General features: G+C 33.7%; 2 protein-coding genes across 2 annotated transcripts; one reads left to right on the top strand and one right to left on the bottom strand.

Moving 5' to 3' along the window:
* The first annotated feature begins 798 nt into the window (after positions 1 to 798).
* On the top strand, positions 799 to 5,147 carry LOC131180713 (putative leucine-rich repeat receptor-like protein kinase At2g19210). Its single transcript, XM_058148082.1, has 13 exons — positions 799 to 913; positions 1,308 to 1,385; positions 1,478 to 2,018; positions 2,093 to 2,562; positions 2,668 to 2,806; positions 2,886 to 2,957; positions 3,040 to 3,111; positions 3,201 to 3,281; positions 3,380 to 3,537; positions 3,693 to 4,055; positions 4,165 to 4,227; positions 4,325 to 4,514; positions 4,630 to 5,147. Exons 1-13 carry the CDS (start codon positions 799 to 801, stop codon positions 5,015 to 5,017), a joined length of 2,730 nt encoding a protein of 909 aa, XP_058004065.1. The 3' UTR covers positions 5,018 to 5,147.
* A 3,429-nt stretch (positions 5,148 to 8,576) lies between these two features.
* LOC110665817 (transcription factor bHLH87) lies at positions 8,577 to 11,227 on the bottom strand. Its single transcript, XM_021826094.2, has 4 exons — positions 11,127 to 11,227; positions 10,756 to 10,956; positions 10,424 to 10,637; positions 8,577 to 10,335 (listed from the first exon to the last, which is right to left on the bottom strand). The coding sequence occupies exons 3-4, from the start codon at positions 10,622 to 10,624 to the stop codon at positions 9,190 to 9,192; spliced, it is 1,347 nt and encodes a 448-aa protein (XP_021681786.2). The 5' UTR covers positions 10,625 to 10,637; positions 10,756 to 10,956; positions 11,127 to 11,227; the 3' UTR covers positions 8,577 to 9,189.
* Positions 11,228 to 20,400: the final 9,173 nt, after the last annotated feature.

A 20,400-nucleotide genomic window follows, 5' to 3' on the forward strand; every position in this document is an offset into this window, starting at 1 on the left:
ATTATTCAAATATTTCATTCAATTCCCTATCTATCATGTTTGTATTTTCTTTATTAAAAAATAATTTTTCTAAATTATCATCTTGATTACTTTAAGATTAACTTTGTTCCATAGAATATTATACAATTTTCTATCAAAATATGGGAAATAAATAGAGAATAAGGGAAGAAGGGCGCAATGAAGAGGAGAAAGAAAAATGAAGAGAAAAATAAGAGAAGGTAAGAAAGAAATAAAATAAAAAGAGTCATCAATAAAAATATATATATATAGTAAATAAGTCAATAAAATCAAATTATATAAATTAAAATATATATTTTTTAATAAAAAAATTAAGTAATTAGATTTATTGAAATGCCGTGACTGAATAATAATTTTTTCTTAAATTTATCTCTAATTAACTTTTTGAATTATAACTAATCAAAGTTTTTCATTCTCAATAAAAAGTCAACTTCATTTGACAAAGTCCGAATCTAAAGACAAGTGATTGCTTGTTCCCAACTTTCGGTGTGGTTATGGTTCAAGAATAGAGGGAAAAAACAATCTGATTCTAGTTTGAACCCATGAAACTCCGGTTCGGTTTTAGTCCATATTAAATCAGTCTGATTTCAAATTTAAACCAGGGCGTGGCCAAGCCTATATATTGTTCGTATCAAAATAGTTGACAGTAGAATATATAGATTGTAGACTAACAAGCACGGAAGACTTCTGAGCTATAACGTGCGGACTTTCACGGAGTGAATCTTTGTTTTATAAAGCATGGATCTACAGCCAAGCTAATCATTACAAGAGCTATAAACAATGATTTTGGTTTTAAAATTGTGGCTCGGTTTCCTTTCCAAACTAGCTTATGGAGGCAATCAACATGCTCGAGCGAAGCTTTATGCCATTGCCATTGCCAATGCCATTCCTCCAGGTGAGTCTACTCATTAATTAATCTTCAAGATTGCTGTATCACACTTTCTATATTCCTCCACTATATAAACTTGTAATTACTCTTCGAGGTTATACATAGAAATTCATAATTAGGCATGCTTGATTGGAGAATGAAAAAATTTTTTTGTTATTATTTTTATTTTCTTTTTCAACATTTTTTAGTTGTATTCCCATACCCATAGTACAATGAACTGATCAAGAGGAGACTACAGTACAACAGGACAAAACAACACCAAGATAACCAAACTGGTTAATTGATTAACACTCACAAAAGGGTTTTCATGCGTATAGCCAAACATTTATAAGCAATTCCTTATCTACTACTTGCGCAATAGGAAGTACAAGACAATGATTGTATTGATTTCTTCTTGCAGGGAAGTTACGATATTTCCTCTTTCCATTGCTTAGTATCTTCGTTTTTACAGCTGAGGTTCAAGCTCAGGATCAATATGGTATGACATACATCAATCTTTGAAGTTCAGTTTGATCTGTCCTTTATTTTTACAGTTGAGCTAATTTACGCCTCCTGCTGTTTCTCGGTCAGGGTTCATCAGCATAGATTGTGGAATACCAGATAATGCTACCTACACCGATAAAAGAACAAACTTAAATTACGTTTCTGATGCTGCATTTGTTGACACTGGCATAAGTATGAAAATATCAACTGAATTCAGGACATATGATATAGACCAGCAGCTACAGAATCTTAGAAGCTTTCCTGAGGGAAACAGAAACTGCTACAAGGTTGGATTGAAAAAGGGCAGTAAATATTTGATCAGAGCTACTTTCGTGTATGGAAATTACGATGGTCAAAACCAAGCACCACAGTTTGATATCCATCTAGGATCTAGCAAGTGGGATACAGTTGAAACGATTAACGCAACCATGATTATTTCAAAGGAGATCATACATGTGACTACCGAGAATGATTTACTTGTCTGCCTAGCAAACACTGGCTCTGGGACGCCTTTCATTTCAGCTTTAGAATTGAGGCCTCTAAAGAATGCGTCGTACAAAACTGAATCAGGATCATTAGTACTCTTCGCTCGATTAGATGTTGGTTCAACAACAAATCAAACTGTTAGGTGAGCAGTTCAAACCTGAAAACTGCATGCAATTAATGCTGTTAGTTACAACTGAATAAGTTACTTGCCTTCAGGTATGCAGACGATGTTTACGACCGTGCCTGGACTCCTTATCATTTCCTTAATGGGGCAGAGATAAATACCTCACAAACCATACAAGCTCAAAATATTTACCAGCCACCATCGGTTGTCATGAGCACTGCTGCCACACCTGCAAATGCTAATGAGAACATGACATTCTCTATAAACATGGAAGATAGTACTCTCAAATTTTTTGTCTACATGCACTTCTCTGAAATTGTAAAACTCAAAGCCAACCAGTCCAGAGAATTCAACATTTCTTTTAATGAAACACAGTGGTTTGGACCTGTAGCTCCTCAGTACTTGTACACAACAACAGTATATAGTCTATCAGCACTGACTGCAGAACAATATCAGTTTTCACTCCATAAAACAGAACGTTCAACCCTTCCACCCCTTCTGAATGCAATTGAGATTTATTATGTGCTTCAACTGTCGCAGTCCCAATCAAACCAAGAAGATGGTATGTTCTTTCTAACATTTGCATTTTCTGGCCAGTCTATTATCTTGTCAAGTTTCTGTAATTTTACTGCTACTACTTATGTATTTGTGACTTATGAGTAATCAGTTGATGCCATTACGAATATCAAGTCATCATATGGAATAAAGAGAAACTGGCAAGGAGATCCATGCACCCCTCAAGGGTACTTGTGGGAAGGTCTCAATTGCAGCTACAGCGACAATGATATGCCTAGGATCATATCCTTGTAAGTCTATGCTTTTAAGTAAGCATAATTCTTGTTATATTGGAACTTTATGTGATAAAAATACTCGATGTTTAATTAGGAACTTATCCTCTAGTGGATTGACTAGCGAAATAGCTCCTGCTATATCCAATCTCAAACTCTTAGAATCACTGTAAGTCTAAATAAAATGGTTTGTTCTCAATATATCAATACAAGAAACAAAATTCTCTAACAATTTTCTATTAAAACTTCAGGGACCTATCAGATAATAGTTTGACAGGATCAGTGCCAGATTTTCTTTCTCAGATGTCATCCTTGAAATTCCTGTAAGTTGTTTGGGAATATAATAGCAAATGAAGTCTATTGAAAGGAGTAATACCTTAGCAAATTTGTCTTATGTGTCATTCCTTGGCAGGAATTTGACGGGAAATAAACTCAGTGGTTCGGTTCCAACTTCACTCATTGAAAGGTCAAAGCAGAATTTGCTAGTGTTAAGGTGTGCATTTATAGATGTAACAATCAATTGGAAGTTATTTTCTAAATTTTTAATGAAAATTCCAAGTCTTATATTGAGATCTACTCAATTACTTCAAGTGTTGGTGGAAATCCAAATCTATGTGCATCAGTTTCATGCAAAAGGGACAAGAAGAACAACTTGGTTGTTCCAGTAGTGGCATCGGTTGCTGGAGTGGTCATTGTCATAAGTGCATTAGCTATTTTATTCTGCGGTCTTAAAAGAAGAAAACAAAAAGGTATGACCTTCAAAATTAAATATGTTGTTTAGAGTTTGAAATTGAAAAGGAATGTCATTAAGGGTTCAATATCAGGAAATTCAAGATGCAAATTTCCATTCAATTAAAGAAAATATTCTTTATAAGTATTTGCTTACTAGTTGACCTTGCTAAAGTATTACAAGCTAGAGAAGAGGATGCCAAAACCAACAACATATACAAGTCACTGAAATCAAAAGGACGACACTTCACATACTCTGAGGTCCTGAAAGTTACCAACAACTTCGAAAGGGTTCTTGGTAAGGGAGGATTTGGAACAGTTTACCATGGCTACTTAGATGATGACACTCAAGTAGCAGTGAAGATGCTCTCCCCATCATCAGTCCAGGGGTATAGGCAGTTTCAGGCAGAGGTCAAACTTCTTTTGAGAGTTCATCACCGGAACTTGACAACGCTAGTTGGGTTCTGTGATGAAGGCGCCAACCTGGGGCTCATCTACGAGTACATGGCTAATGGAGATTTAGAAAACTTTTTGTCAGGTTAGTTTGCATCAGAAATAGTTTCAGGCTCATTTATTAGCAAAGGTAAGCATACTGTGCAGTTTCCAACAATTGCCAGAAATTTGAAACAGCTTCTGCATAAATGCAGGTTCAAACACAAATGTATTGAAGTGGGCGAGGAGACTTCAAATAGTAGTTGAAGCAGCAAAAGGTTAGCTAGACTGGAGATAACTAACTTGCATGATTTTGATTCCACTTTATCTTTTATTATTTATGTCCACAAGGGAACTGATGGGATCTGAATGTAGGATTGGAATATCTGCACAATGGGAGCAAGCCACCAATCGTGCATAGGGATGTGAAGACATCAAACATCTTATTAAATGACAAATTCCAAGCAAAACTTGCTGATTTTGGACTGTCCAGATCTTTCCCAGTCGAAGGCGGCACTCATGTATCAACAGTCGTTGCTGGTACCCCTGGCTACCTTGACCCTGAGTGAGTAGTCTATATCAAATCAAATGAAATAGTTTATTTGTTCAAGTAACAGAATTTCATGATCAATTGGGAACTGGCAATTGACATGGGTTGGGTTCCAAATTTGGGCTTGTAGGTATTCTGTGACAAACCGGCTAACAGAGAAAAGTGATGTGTACAGCTTCGGGGTTGTTCTCTTAAAGATTATCACAGGAAGGCCAGTGATTGCAGTAGGAGCTGAGAGGAGTATTCACGTGCGTCAATGGGTCAGTTCTTTGCTCGCAAACGGTGACATTAAAAGTGTTGTTGATCCAAGCTTGGGTGGAGATTTCAACATTAACTCTGTCTGGAAAGCAGTAGAAATAGCAATGGCCTGTACAACTCCAACTTCTACTGGCAGGCCAACTATGCATCAAGTAGTGACAGAATTGAACGAATGCTTAGAGATAGAAACAACACATTATGAAAGTGAACCATTAGTCTCCATTAAAATGATGACTGAATCAACTCCCCTGGCAAGGTAGTTAAGCATGTACGAAAGACTTTGTTTTCTTTTTAATATTTTGATTTCCAGTGAAAGTTATGTTTTTTTGTACTGCTTGTTGATCAAGGTCTCTTGTGCTAAATTAATAAAAAGAAGAAAAAAGAAAATAAAGTGCACTTTTGATACAGAATTTTGCATGCCCCATCTGATCTCTGCTGCAATTCCTATCCCTAGAAAGAAATTTTCAGGTACCCATTTGGTTTTACTTTCACTATCCCATTAGCACCACAGCTGAAGACTATTGATGGTAAACATATTATAGCAAATAAAACAAAAGCTAAATTCTTTGATAGAAGAAAAGCAAGCTATAATTCCACAAATGCTGGTTTAGTAAAAACACAGAAATATGATAAGAGGAGCATAAAAATACCTCATACGCAGTTCTTTGTCAAATCTTCATTCAAACCCTTCAAAGCAATCTGAAAACAACCCAAGATATGAGTGTCTACTTGAATTATCTGGGTAACTAGAAGAATCACCTGAAGAAATACCTTTATTCAGGCGTTGTCAACTAGCTATAACAACCGCACTTATTAGAAATGTTTCTCAACCCTTAATTTGAATCATTCATTCTTAAATCCTCTCTGCTCTCCAAGAAGTCCTTATTAATTATTATATTGTCTGTCTATTCTAATAACAATAGTAGTTTCAAAATAATAATAATAATAACAATAATCCGGTTTTAATTCAAACATGCTTCTCTTTTTTTTTATCAAGCTAAGTGTATGAATTAATTGAGTACCGATATAGCTCCCCATTAAGCACAAGAGACCGGGGTAGTAGCCCATTAAGCTCAAGAGACCAAGCCCATTTGGAGAGCTCAAGAACAATTTGTCTCACCTAAGAGTCCAGTCCACAAAATTTGACATGGCTCAATTTCTGGTTGCTGATATGCGTTTATGTCCGTTCCATCTAGTTCTGCATTGAGCTGGAGTTGTTGGAGGGTCAAAACAGAGGCATGATATGATAAACTAGACCCTGAAAGCGTCATCACCTACAGGTTTCTAATTCTGGAGCACCATGCCCTACAAGTTTCAAATTCTGGCCATTGCTGCCAATCTTTTATCCCAACCGTTAATATTAAGTTCACAATCCCTCCTCGCCCTACGATATATGATTAGTGCATGTATATTTCCTTTTCAAAGATTTCATAGGTCTCAGCTGAATTGGCAAGGTGCTTCTCATATTGGAAACGTGGCCTCCAGCTTAATTTCTGCTTCCTACTCAGCAAGATTTACTCTGTAATTTCCGGTTCTTCTGTTGTTTTCTGAATTGTCATCTAGCAGGAATCTTATCACTGTGAGCTTTACTCCTGCCTAGGCTAGTATGTATATTATAAGGCATTGCTAATAATTTTTGAACCTGCAAACCTGACAAAGGCACAGAATATCAAAGTGTAGGATGAAAGAGTTCATTTCTTTCTTCTTGTAATAATTCAATTACTTCCATTCAATTATTTCGAGTAGGGGAACAGAAGACAAGTCTCGAGTATTCAGGAGCCTAACTGTGCTAAGATGCCAATCAATGCTAAACTAGTTGAAATTAGTTTTTTACTATTTAGCTCTGTTTAAAATTAATTTCACATAAATATTTAAAAATTATAAATTTTGAGTTTTTTTTTCATTTATTATTTTATTAATTTTATTATATTTTCTTATTATTTTAATAGTAAAAATTTTAGCATTTATATTATCATCAATAGAAAATAAATTTTAAAAACTCAAATATTGTTTAAGTTAAAATATTAAAAATCAAAATTTAATAAAAGTTGGGATTTTATAACAAATATTAATATGTGGGTTTATTGAAAAAAATGAAACTATGTGAAACTAAATTAAACAGTCATAGTAATATTAAAAAAAAAAAAAAAGTAAGCCAGAGTAACGACAAACCCACCCCTTAAGAGAAGAGATTTTTTTTTTTAAAATCAGATTGAGATACTATATTAACAACTCCATTATTAGAGAGAGAGAGAGAGAGAGAGAGAGAGAGAGAGAGAGAGTATGCGTCTAAACTCAGAAGGTTGTATTTCAGCTAAAATACTTGAGCTTTGAATAATCCCGATATCCTAAAAACAAGGATCACCAGTCAGTCTATTTCATGTCATCTCAGAGCACAATCAATTGAAATGTGGATCCACTATATACAGACAAAACAATCAAGTAATATTTTCTTCAATTACTAGCATTCTTGTTGATCCAATAAGATAATTAATATAATTGCCTCTCTCACTAAAAGCCAAGCTTGAATGTTCTAACTTGAGCTAAATATTCATTTCTATGAATTATTAATAAATTTTTATTTGTATAACAAGAATATAAATGTTAATTAATGGTGTCTTAATATAGTAGTAAAAATAAAATTTATTTGCAAAATTGTATTGAAATTTGAATCTCAACAATACAACTTCTCATTTTCCATTTACACATAATTTACCAAATAAAAGAAATATATATATATATATATATATATATATATATATATATATATATATATATATATATATATGCTGAAATAAGCATATGAATATGATGAGTTATTGTCAACAACCAGAAATCAAAAAATTCAATCTTTCAAATTCTGTGAGCAAATTCATCATCAAGTCAACATTGTTGTGCGTAGTGACAATTTCTGATCTCGACCAATAACTCAAGGATCAAGTTGATATTTAATTTTTGCAAGTTATTCTAAAAATCAATGAAGGGTAGCTCCGATATATAAATATAAATATTGCAAGCTTTAAAGAAGAGAGAAGATGGCTTGAGGTTTGATTAAGGCAGCAGCAGCAGCCAGTCATTCAATTCAATGGAAAACGTAGCTGTCCATAACAACACAACCATATCCCAACTGTTCAACAAATTAATAGTCAAATTTCCCACTTGGGGAAGCCTACAAAATGAGTTTTCTACACACGCAAATCGGTTATTTTTGCTTGGGACCCCTCTCTCTATAGCATAGCATTTGTCAACTTGGATGAGAAAAGCATAAAAACAAAACCCCAAAAGGGAGTGATCTAGGTTCCTTTCACAACTGAATTGTCTAAATATAGCATATGCCCCCAGTCCCCAACCGCACAAATTAAAAGACTCCACCCTCTTTTTCCTCCAATCAAAATCTAGTTATTATTTTATATATATATATATATATATATATAAAAGATAAAGAAAGTAAAAGACTTAAATTTAACTTTATCGAGCTGGTAATATATTTTTAATTATTAAATTAAATTAGGTTAAACCAAAATAAACTCTTACAAGACAAAACCATTGCTGCCAAGCAAAACCCACATACCAAAATTTATGATCATAAACCCATCATCATGAATCATGATCAATATCATTAGCTGGATAAAAGTTGATGGAATGATAGAATTTAAAATGGGGTGAAAGGGTTTTTAATTAATTTTATAACAGTAACAAATCGAAGTTCCTGCCAAAAAAGAAGCATAAACATGTGTTAAGCAATGAGCTTTGGGGTGATTTTCAAGGGCACGCTTTGGATTGAATCAAGGAGACAGGACCACTGACTGGACCTCACAATTCTTAAGAGAATGTCAATTGCATTGGTTAGCTAACAAATTACATTAAAAAATCATAAAAATTTCCAAGAAAAGTAAGCTTTAAGTACATTGGATACATTAAACAAACTATAGTAAAAAAACAAGCTAAAGTGATAATCACTTTCTAGCCCTTGATCTTAATCATAAGTGTTATAATTGCTATGCCTTTTTGTATGAAAAGGCAGTGATGCCTAAACCACTTCCATCCCAATTTTTACTATTTCCACTATCATCTTTCTATCTTCCTCAGTTTCACTCAATCTGTTTACTATAGTGGAAGCAGCAAAAGCAGGAGAGGAAACACAACTGCACAAAACTCTTTCCCTTGTGGTCTTGGAAGGCGGATGTAATGATGGTGGTATTAATTAGGAAATGTATCATTACTGAAAGCTTTTAACTTTGGGTCACAGGAATGTAATTAATGATGATCGAGATTATGGTAAGGATCTTGGATTAGCTTTTGTACTTGTTTTCAGGCTAGAAAATGGGCTTTGGATCCTTAATCAAATCATTGGAGATGGAATAAATGATGATAAGTATCATGATTAAGGATCCATTATTAAGGTTTTCTATTGTTTTTTTTTATTTGCTTTTCAACTCTGAGGATGGTCAATATGATTAGGGTTTTGGGGTGAAAAGTGATGAGTTTGCATGGGAAAAAAGGAGTGGTTATTGAATGGTAAAGAAGAGAAAGCAACGCTTGTTGGTGGACAATTAACTGAGTCAAGCTTGTGGCCAAGATTTTCTAGTGCCTTGACTTGTGACCTTAAGAACTTGAGGTAGTTTGCAGCCTCGTCAAGCATTGATGCAGTATCCATCTTGCTTCCTCCTGGGACCAACCTCTGCAAAACCCTAATTCTCTCGCTTATCCTCTCCCTCCTTTGCCTGGCAGCCACTGTTTGCGGATCACTTGATATTCTAACGTTCTTCCTTTTAGGCTTCTCCACCACTTCCAAGCCCAAATTCACTGGCCTAAAAGCTGCAGCTCTGTAAATCATCTCCTTCATTTGTGCTATGGCTTCTGGATCAACCTCCTCAATAGAAGAAGATACCGATGAGCTAGGCTGCTGAAAGTTGATGTTCGATGAGCCTGGACGTTTATCCAATCTGAATCTCTTTGGCTTTGGTGGGTTCTCTGAGATGAGCCTAAAACTTCCTCCTGAAGTAGAACAATCATTTTGGAGAAGATCAAAATAAGGATATTTGTTACTGGCACCCACTTTGAGCTCACTTTGATTGTTGCTTCTCTTTATAGAATCAGGCTTGGTTGGTGAACTTTTTTTATCAGACGAACTCTGGGAAACAGTTTCATCAAGCTTGCCCACCCGGCAATGCATTTCTTTGTTTCTTGCATTGGAAGTATTGTTCTCAGACTCTCCAGATGAAACTGCACTATTAGCTCCATAATTCCACAAGTTTCTGCAATCAGAGAAGATCATGGAAATCCCATCGTCCTCTACTGATGTGTTGGTGTTGCTATTAGTCGCTGACAGCAAGCAATCAAGGGACTCAAGAGCACCAGCTGTTGAAACACCGGCCGCCTTTTCATTTGGTAGGCCATTGATGATTCTTGATTGATTACTCATGCCAAAACCAGTGATGGTAGGATTAGTTGTGGCGTAAGGCTTATTGATCGATGGAGAAGAGTATAATTCTAGAGTTGAAGTGTCTCCCCATCTTACATCTGCTCCTGATTTTGCAACAACCGTATTTGCAACTATCCTTGTAGTCTCTTGGAGCTGCCATTAATTAATAGATTCAAAGTTAGGGACAGACAAATTTCACTGATAAATCATTTCACTTACTTTCAATAGAATTTGAATTCACCTTTTGAAGTTCTTGAAATTGATTGAAGATATCTTCTGTGAGATCCATCTTGCCACTGAAAAGGCAAGAATTTGAATTGGAGGCGATCAAGCTTTCTTCTTTTTCTTGATTGCTCCACAAGGGTGATGCATGCTGTGGATTGTTCCATAAGGATGAAGTGTTTGTGAGAACTTGTGAGTCATCCCACCACAAACTATCCATCGATTCTTTAAGCCTAGTTAAATCAAAGAATATGAGAATCAAGAATCAAGAAAAGCTCAAAGAAATAGAGGGTCAAATCTCAAAACAAAAGAGACGATATAGTTGAAGAATGAGATATAGGACATACATACCAATTATAATTCCAGATCCAGCAGCTGCCAGCCAAGTTATAATGGCAGAGGAGCCAATGGAGTGAAAATATTTGCCTGCGAGTCCTCTTTTAATGCAAATAATAGAGCCAAAGGTGGAGCAAACCTTAGCCTCTGGTTACTCTTTGTACAATCTGGGTACTGGCACCAACCACCCTCTTAAATTTCTGTATCAAGAAAACTCTGATCACAAACAAAGCAGGCATTGCTAACTTCAGTTTGGCAACTAAAATTTGTCAGCTACTCTAATAAAGACAAATCCCACAAGAAATTCAAGAAAGAATGACGAGAGAACTTAAAATAGAAATAACAAAGCACAGAATTAGAAATTTAGCAAAGAAGCTCTGTTCTACCTCTTGAAACTATACTGTGAAGATGACCAAATGTTGATACAGTGTTATACGGTTGTTAAAGGGTATGCTTATATAGATGGAAAGCACTCAAGGTTGAATATAATAATGCTAAAAACAATGCTAATAGGACTTGAACATGTAATAAATGAGAAAAATAAAGAAGCCCAATAAAATATAGTTTCAACAGTTGAAAGGAGGTGTAATGGGTTAGGAAAAGATAAGGCCTTTTGGTCAGTTTGGTGGGGATGTAAGCGTATTTTTTTTGCAGATGGGGAGCATGAGATTTCAGAGAAGTATATATTGAATTTTAACTAATTGATTATTTTAGATTTTTCTATTGTTTAAGTGGGAGAAAAGCTGACTGTCCTTTTGGTTTTGGTCATGCTATTCCATGCGCACTTTCAGGTTTCAGTAAAATTGCAGCTGCAGTGAGTACTGAGGGAATGAGCATCTTTTGACAGTGCCACTTTCTTCCAATTTCCTTAAAAGTTTTTATTCCTTAATCATAGTTTTAATCATGGCCCAAAATTACTGTTTTCACTTTCTACTACACCTCTTTTTTCACTCTGTCAAATTGTGCCTAATCATAGATTAATTCCACCATAATCATCAATTTGCCTGTTCATCATGATCACCCACAAGGGAAATTTACTCCCCCTTTTTTTTTCCTCCCAGGACCTTATAGTATACTTAGCCATGGTATGCTGTCTGTTGTTGAATTTTCACCAAGAAAATCATCGATAGAGCCATCTGTGCTCATTTATTTTAATTTGAGATAATAAGGTAAAAAAAATTGATAATAAGGTCACCATTTATTGGCCTTGAAAGTGACAAAACTACGAGTAAAGATAAAATTTGAGATGCTGTACAAAATTGCAGCAGTAACTGAAGCTACAATGCTTTAGGATTGCCAATTTGAACATTAAAACTAGCATAGTGGGAAAGTTTAGGACATAAAAGATGTTGGCAGGCAAACAAAGGCTGTCAGAAAAAATAAGAAATATAGCAATTTTTGTTGGTAGAGTTTTGTCCCTCATCACATCTTTCAGTTTTGTAGTAAAATATAGTGTTGATACAGAAAAAGAGAGAGAGAGAGAGAGAGGGAAGAAGGTATCTATATGGGTTCTGAGTCCTACCCACATGCGCCCCATCATCATAGCTCCGTGAATGGGTTCCCACGGTATATTTTTGCTTCTTTTGGCCAACATTAACAATCTCATCTTGTCAACTCTCATGGTTTTTTTTTCTTGCACACTCTTTTTCAGATCAAGCATTCAAGCAATATGCATGACGGTAGTAGGGTTTCTGATTTTAATTATAAGAATATCCCTTCAAGAATATATATTTCTTTCTTCTAATCAATTTTTCATGCTAAATATGCTAAGAGAAGTGATTCTATTATTTTTGTTACTATTATGGTAATGAAATTAGAAATTATCTAAGAAGAACAAGTGGTCTTTTTTGTTTTATTCTCTCTCTTTCTCTGAAAAAAATTGTCAAAATCTCAATTAACGACATTTTGGTCTGTTCCCGACTTATTTCTGCAACATGTCCTTAATCGTTTTCTGAGCTGGTGTCGGCTCCTCCTCTTCGTTGTCGGCTCAGCTCAGCGGTATTTAGTTTCCTATGTGATGTTCGTGTGCGGTGGTCCCCATCATGACTATGTAGGCCCCGCCCTTTCCCTCCGCGCTTGTGCTTCCATTATTGTTACTTGCCCACACGTGAACTCAACGCTCTTATCACACGTGGCCTACTACCATTGGCCGATCACCTGTAGAGATTGCCGTCTCCCACATGGAGGAAATCAAGGGGCTGGAAGAGCTGTAAGCTGGGAGCATCTGATTGGAGCTTTCGATTCCTCTCTTGTTTCATTTTGAACGTTATCCTCCCTCTCGAATTCTAGTCGACGTCTCTATCATCTTTGACGTGCACGTCCTGCACTTGATCTTCTTCACTATTTTTTTTTATTTATTTTATTTTTATTTATAGGTGAAATTTTAAACATCGCCTAAAATAAATTCAAACTCAAGTTAGTTATAATCAATATATCAATCTTTTATTTATTTATAATAAATATTTAATAATATTAAGGTTTTATTTGAGATTTAGATTTTATTTTTATTTTTTTTACTCAAATTTATTATATGTTAAATTATATATACAGATAAATACAAGAATATTACTTAATAATTTTTTTATTTTATATAATTAATTTTTATTGAAATTCAAATTCAAAATTTCATAACTTTGGATGTGACTCATTGAAGTAAGGCTTATTTATGTTAATAGTTGAATTAATAGAAATGGAGAAGTATGGGGAAATTGGGAGTTGGAACCACTTGGAAATGCAGCTTGGTGGTCCAAGGGGGCATGAATAGGCATGGAGCTGTTGGAAAGAAGGCTAGAACTGAACTGTAACACCCCTGATTTTTTATATATTATTAGGAAAAGTCTTGGATCGAGGTTTTGGCTACCCCACCATTGTCAGCATCAACCTTTATTTTTCGTAATTTTCTAGTGCTTAAATAGGATTGAAAATCCATAAAATATTCGTGGTAGCTTAGAAAATTACGATTCTTTTGCAATAGCTTAGTAATATTTCTAAGGAAGTTTTATAATTTTTAGAGCTTATTTGAGCGCTTTTGCAAAAATGATCAATAATAAGGACTAAATTGAAATTATTGTGATGGGTGATTGATTTGATGGGTGATATGATTGGATATATGGATTGTGAATATAGAAGTGCGTTTTTAGCGGATTTTAATTGGTCTTTTCTTTATTTGTATTGAGTCGATTGTATTAAATAAATGTAATATGATTGTCCTTCTTCAATTTGTCGTCAAGCGTGAGTAAAATATTAATTTTAATTGTAATTTCGATATTATTATATGTATGCCCATGCATCACTTATATGTATATATTTATGTAGTTAAACTCTAGGCACGAATTATGTTGCATTCATAATAATGTGCCATGAATGTTGTTGTGGTAATTTGGGCGTGCGTGTGATGTGGTGTGGACTATGGATAGGCGATCCTTCGAGGGGTAGTCACGGCTTGAGTAATGACCTCGATTTGGTTATTAAGTGGAAGTCCGAGCTTGAGTAAGTTGGATTTAAGAGATCGCTCCCATATGTTATGATTGATACTACAGGTGTGTGAGTGCTCCAAATTTCCTTTTGATGTTATGATGTGAAAATGATGTGGATGTTGCATTTCACTCAGGGTGCATTAGTTTTAGATAGTTATAGAGATTATGGTTAAAATTGATATTTTACTCGCTCAAAAATTTGGAGGATATTTTGTTACGAGTTAACTCGCTTGTTGTTTATTAATATTTGTGTAATTTTAATTACTCCTAGAATTTCCGCATGTGTTATTTATTTGAATTTAATATTTTTATCATGTTGGACTGTAAACTTAAATATGTTATGCATGTTGATGGATTGGATGAGGAGCTCCCATTTATTTTATGTTGATGAGTATGTGGAGAATTGAGTATTTATTGTGTTTGGTCGGGTGAGTCAAAAACTCAAGTACATTTTCTTTTTTTTTTTTTTTTTTTTGGTTTTGAAAAAATTGTTAAGTGTTAATGAGTTAATTAGAACGAACGCTGCTACTACTACGCTTTAAGTAGGTGGCGGTCACCCATCTTGGGCCCCCCATAGGTTGGGTCGTGACATGAACCTCCATTGAAAGTTTGGAATAGCTAACAGGTCGGCATATAAAGGATCAGCCTAACCCCACAAGGTGGCCCAGTGTCAACTCCGGTACTCGTGGTTCAGTTCATGGAATGTACATGTCGGCAAAAAGTTAAAATAAGGAACTGGATTGTGATGAGCACCGTCGTCGTCGGAGGAGGATAATTTTATGGTGAAGGTGACTAGTCACAGTCTATAAATGCTATTTGGTTAAACTACTAGTAGCATTGGGTATTTGATTTTCATGTACATCAACATTATGCACATGAAAGGGAGAGTTTTGTCATATTCACTGGCTCGTAGCTGAACGACCCAAAAATGGACCAGTGGCCCATGGGGAAGGGATAGCGGCAGGGGCCTTTATCACTTACAAATGAAGGGGCATTGTCCTTGCATTTTCTAGAACTGCCCTCTGCGGTCCTAGAATTCTTCGAGCTGGCTACCATCGCAGCCTAAGGTGATGATCCTGAGTACTGACTGGCGTGTAATTACATTATATTCATATATAATAATATTTTTAAGTACGCAATTATACATAAATAATATTTTCTTTTTATATGCAATTTTCAAGTTTATTAAATTTATATTGAAAATTAAAATTACAATGAATTTGCATATAAAAATAATATTTCAAATAAAATATTTTTAAAAAATTTTATGTCTTTATTCATTAATTTACACAACAAAAATTTCAACTGTTGAGTTACCAAACACTTTATAATTAATTATAATAAGCTGACTATTGATTGTAATTATTGAATAAATATATACCCTTAATAAGAGTAAATTACTTTTTTTTAGGAATTAAATTAAATATTTATATATAAATTTATATATTTATTATATACACTTTAATTAATTTTAATATTTAATCTAATGATTATTAAATTTATTTTTATATGAAGTCCAATTTATATTAAATATATTCTATTTTTTAATCTAATATGAGTGATTTTAAAAGGGTACTATCATATTAAATTGATACATTTTAAATTATTTTTAAAATATATTTTGATTAAAATGAAATTTTCGGTAATAAGTAATTCCTTAAGAATTTTAAAAATACATTTCTAAAGAAAATATTTAAAAATAACTTTGCCTAAGATCATTGAATATCTTAAGATGAATTGAGAGACAAAAATAAATCAATGGTGACTTAAAGAATAAATTATAAAATATCAAAAATATCATTTAAATCAACCTAATTAACCTTTCGTGCAATTTTTTTATTTTTTTTATCAATTTTCATTTTAATTTTGATGGAGGTTCTCAGCAACCAGGGCACCCAAGTTGCCCCAAGATCATCGTGAACTTTTCCCTAGTCTTTGGGCGTAAGCATAGCCCAGAGTCCAGACCAAACAACACTGGGCTGATCCACAAACTCACAAGTTGATGGACAAAGAATTTAGCAAGACCAGCCGATTGCCGTTTTCTTTAGTCGGGGAATTGATTATGGAGACACTGAATAAAGTCAGGTAATTGCAATTTAATAATTAATTATAAGAGAGTTTAGAAAGTTTAAGATGTCTGCACTGCAGAGATCTATGATTGGACTTCATCTTCCTGATTTCACCTTCTACTTTCACAAAACTAAAGTCATAAAGCATATATTAATATTTAAAAATGTCAATAAATCATATGTTATTGGATATTCGATTTAACTGAATCATATTAAAATAAATTTAAGTAATATATAATAAAATTTTGAATGAATTTAAATTTTATATTAGATACTTTTTATATTTATTTATATAAATAATTAATTATATATAAAATAGGGATGAGCATTCGATTCAAGCCGAACTAAATTGAATCGAACCGAATTAAATTATGAAAACTGAATTACATATTTTAGAAACCAAATATAACCAAAATAGATGAAAAATCGAATCGAACTGAACTGCTATATTTCGATTCATTTCAGTTCAAATCGATCGGTTTTGATTTTTGATTGATTTTTTTAATTTAGATTTGATTTTCAAGTTATTTGATCTAATTTTGACTTTGATTTGAACCTAATAACCATTAATCAATGAAATTAAACAATTTATATATTTCTAATTAAATAAAATTCATAAATTCCCTATAAAAATAAATCAATTCAAAAATCAATTCAGTTCGATTTGATTTGATTTGAATATATAAAATTACTATTTAGTTCTGTCACGACCCAACCTATGGGCCGGACCGGCACTAGGACCTGGGCCAGCCTAAAGCCCCCGAGGCCCGTAGTAAGCCTTAACTATTCATTAACCCGACTCTAAGGCCCATTTGGGCCCAATATCAAGAAAACAACCATAAAATGGACTTTCCAACGGGGAGTTTTCGACTCACCCGACCTGTAAACACAATAAACAATCCATTGGGGAGCTAAGCTCACCCTCCACCTACTCATCAACATAATAATAAATGGGAGCTCAGCTCCCTCATCCAATCCATCAAACAGACTTAAAATATTAAGTTTACAGGTCCAACATGAATATAATATTACAGACCAATGTCAAATAATTTAACACATGCGGAAATTCTAGGAGTAATTAAAATTACACAATATTGATAAACAACTGCGAGGTAAAGTTAACCTAACAAAATATCCTCGTAAAATTTTTGAACAGAGTAAAATATCAATCTTAACTATAATCTCTATAACTATCTCAAACTAATGCAACTGTAGAGTGAAATGCAACATACACAACATTTTCACATCATAACATCAAAAGGTAATTTGGAGCACTCACACACCTGTAGTATCAATCATAACATATGGATCCTCTCTTAAATCTAACAATTACTCAAGCTCTGACTTCCACTTAATAACCAAATCGAGGGTCAATTACTCAAGCCGTGACTACCAATTACTCAAGCCGTGACTACCATCCATAGTCCACACCACATCACACGCACGCCAACGCACGCATCGCCTCCAAATTACCACAACAACATCCATGGTACATCAACGATTATGAATGCAACATAAATCGTGCCTAGAGTTTAACTACATAAATATATGCATATAAGTGATGCATGGGCAAACATATAATAATATCGAAATTATAATTAAAATTAATATTTTACTGAGGAAGAAGGACAATCATATTACATTTATTTAATACAATCGACTCAATACAAATAAAGAAAAGACCAATTAGTCTCCCTATACCTAGGACCTACCCAACCCGCAAAAGGGCTAAAAACGCACATCTATACTCACAATCCATACATCAACAGTTCAATCATATCACCCCATCAAATCAATCATCCATCACAATACGCAAAATTTCAATTTAGTCCTTATTATTGATCATTTTTGCAAAAGCCCAAACAAGCTCTAAAATTATAAAACTTTGCCTGTCCTTAGCAATATTACTAAGCTATTGCAAAAAGAATCGTAATTTTCTAAGCTACCACGAATATTTTATGGATTTTTAATCCTATTTAAGCACTAGAAAATTACGTAAAAACTAGGTTCGGGTTTACCTTTGCCGATTCCGACTTCGGGGACGTCTGACAATGGGGGGCTAGCCAAAACCTCGGCCCAATTCGGAGACTTTTCCGGTCACGGGTCTGTCTGGCCCGAAATTTGCAGACCTGGTCAACTGTCGAATTTCCGCGAATCGAGGATACCTACACGAAGCCCATAACACGGGGGTTAGCACATAAATTTTTCAGAATTTTCTAAGCTCATTTAATGCTCGAAATTACACTGCGAAGTTCCGTGGGACCCACCGAAAAACGGTGTCGGAAAAATTCGAAATTTATGTCGCTAAGCTCTCGACGAATGGAGCGTGCTGGTGGCCTCGGTTCCTCGTGGATTCAGAAATCTAGCCCAAAAGTCGAAATGGGCTAAAATCTTCCCGAGCAAAAATCAAACAAACCGCTCGATGGATTTCGGCGTTCTTGGTGTCTATGGAAAGCTCGAGTAGATGATTTTAGACACAAGACCCGGTCCAATCGGTGGCGGATCGGTTGAGGCGGAGCGCGCGGCAGCGCGGAGGGGATGAGATAGAAAAGAAAGAGAAAAGAGAGGGACGACGCGCGCGTGAGAAGAAAAAGGAAAGAGAGCCGGTTCGATTCGACCTGTCCGATCCGGTCCGGTTCGATTCGGGTTCGATTCGAATACAAAATTTTGAATTTTCGAGGTCCAAAAATTCCGAAAAAATTCCGTAAAACTCAGAAAAATACGTAGACTCCAAATATATTTTTAGTTTTGTCACGTGGTCTTTAAATTAATTTTTAAAAATCATCAAAGTTTATATTTTCGGAAAATCGAACCCGATTTTTAAAATCCGAAAAATCTCAAAAAAATTCCTAAAATTTAAATAAAATTAAAATATCAAAAATACTCATAAATAATAAAATTTGGGGTGTTACAAGTTCGGTTCGATTTAACTAATTTTTTCTCTTCAAAATCGAACAAACCTAAATAACCAAAATTTTTATAATATAAAATCGAACCGAACCAATTGAATTTTAAACCTACTCCAAACCTCACATTTGTAAATTTATAAATTCAACCATATATAAGTCCTTATTAGTGTTTTTTAATTGAACTTCAATGGAAATTCAAACCTCACATAATAGTCTGGATAAAAATATAATCTAAGATTATTAAGTTTAAATTTATTAACATCTAATTAGTTTCTTTAATTATTGAGTGTACTCAAAATATTAAATTTTGATGTTTAAAATAAATCTTACATTTATACAATTGAAGTAGCCACGGCGAATACATAATAAAAAATAGAAATCAATTGACCTCTCTTTTTTATTAAAATAATTTTTTATATAACCATAATTAAATTAAATATTAAACCATCTTTTTGATAAAAATTAAAATTAAATTGTTTATTTATATGTTTTGCTTGAATTTGATTGGTTTTTATCTCTTATTTTGATATAAAAAAAAAATTATACTATCAATGTATTATTTATTTTACAAAAAATATTTTTTATATTTTTTAAATCATAAGTTATTATCATGATATTTGGTGATATTATTTATTTTAATAATTATAAATTATTTTATTAATATTTTCCTTATTTTCTTAAAAATAAAAAAAATAACTTTTTATAAACTATTCAATCAACTTCAAATATTTTAAATATTAATATAATAATATTTTAATTATAATCAAAATATTAAATTCTATCTTTAAATTTATTTGCCAAACAAAATTTATAAATAGTTTTAAAAAGAAAATATTAAATATATATTAATCAATGATTAGTTTGCCATCTCAACAACGAGGCTTAACTGAAATAATCGTACGGTAGTTGAAATAAACGTTATACCGCATAATTTCAGGGGATATTTAACAGATTTTTAGTTAAAAAGTGGCCAGATTTTTAAGAAAGGAAATGTAGTAATGATGCAGAGTTAAGCTCGCCAATTGCGAGAGACCCAGTCTTCGCTCACTTCAATTTCATTTCTTTTTAAAAAATTTTCAGCTTCTTTTCTTGCATTCGTCTCTCACGTGGGAATGCTCACCTATTCTTGGGTTGTAGTATACAGTGATGGCATGTCTGCGCCTTGAAGCAAATCTTGGCAACTTTTACATAATAGTTGTAATAATA

This window comes from Hevea brasiliensis, chromosome 6 (genome assembly GCF_030052815.1).
Source record: "Hevea brasiliensis isolate MT/VB/25A 57/8 chromosome 6, ASM3005281v1, whole genome shotgun sequence".
NCBI lineage: Eukaryota > Viridiplantae > Streptophyta > Magnoliopsida > Malpighiales > Euphorbiaceae > Hevea > Hevea brasiliensis.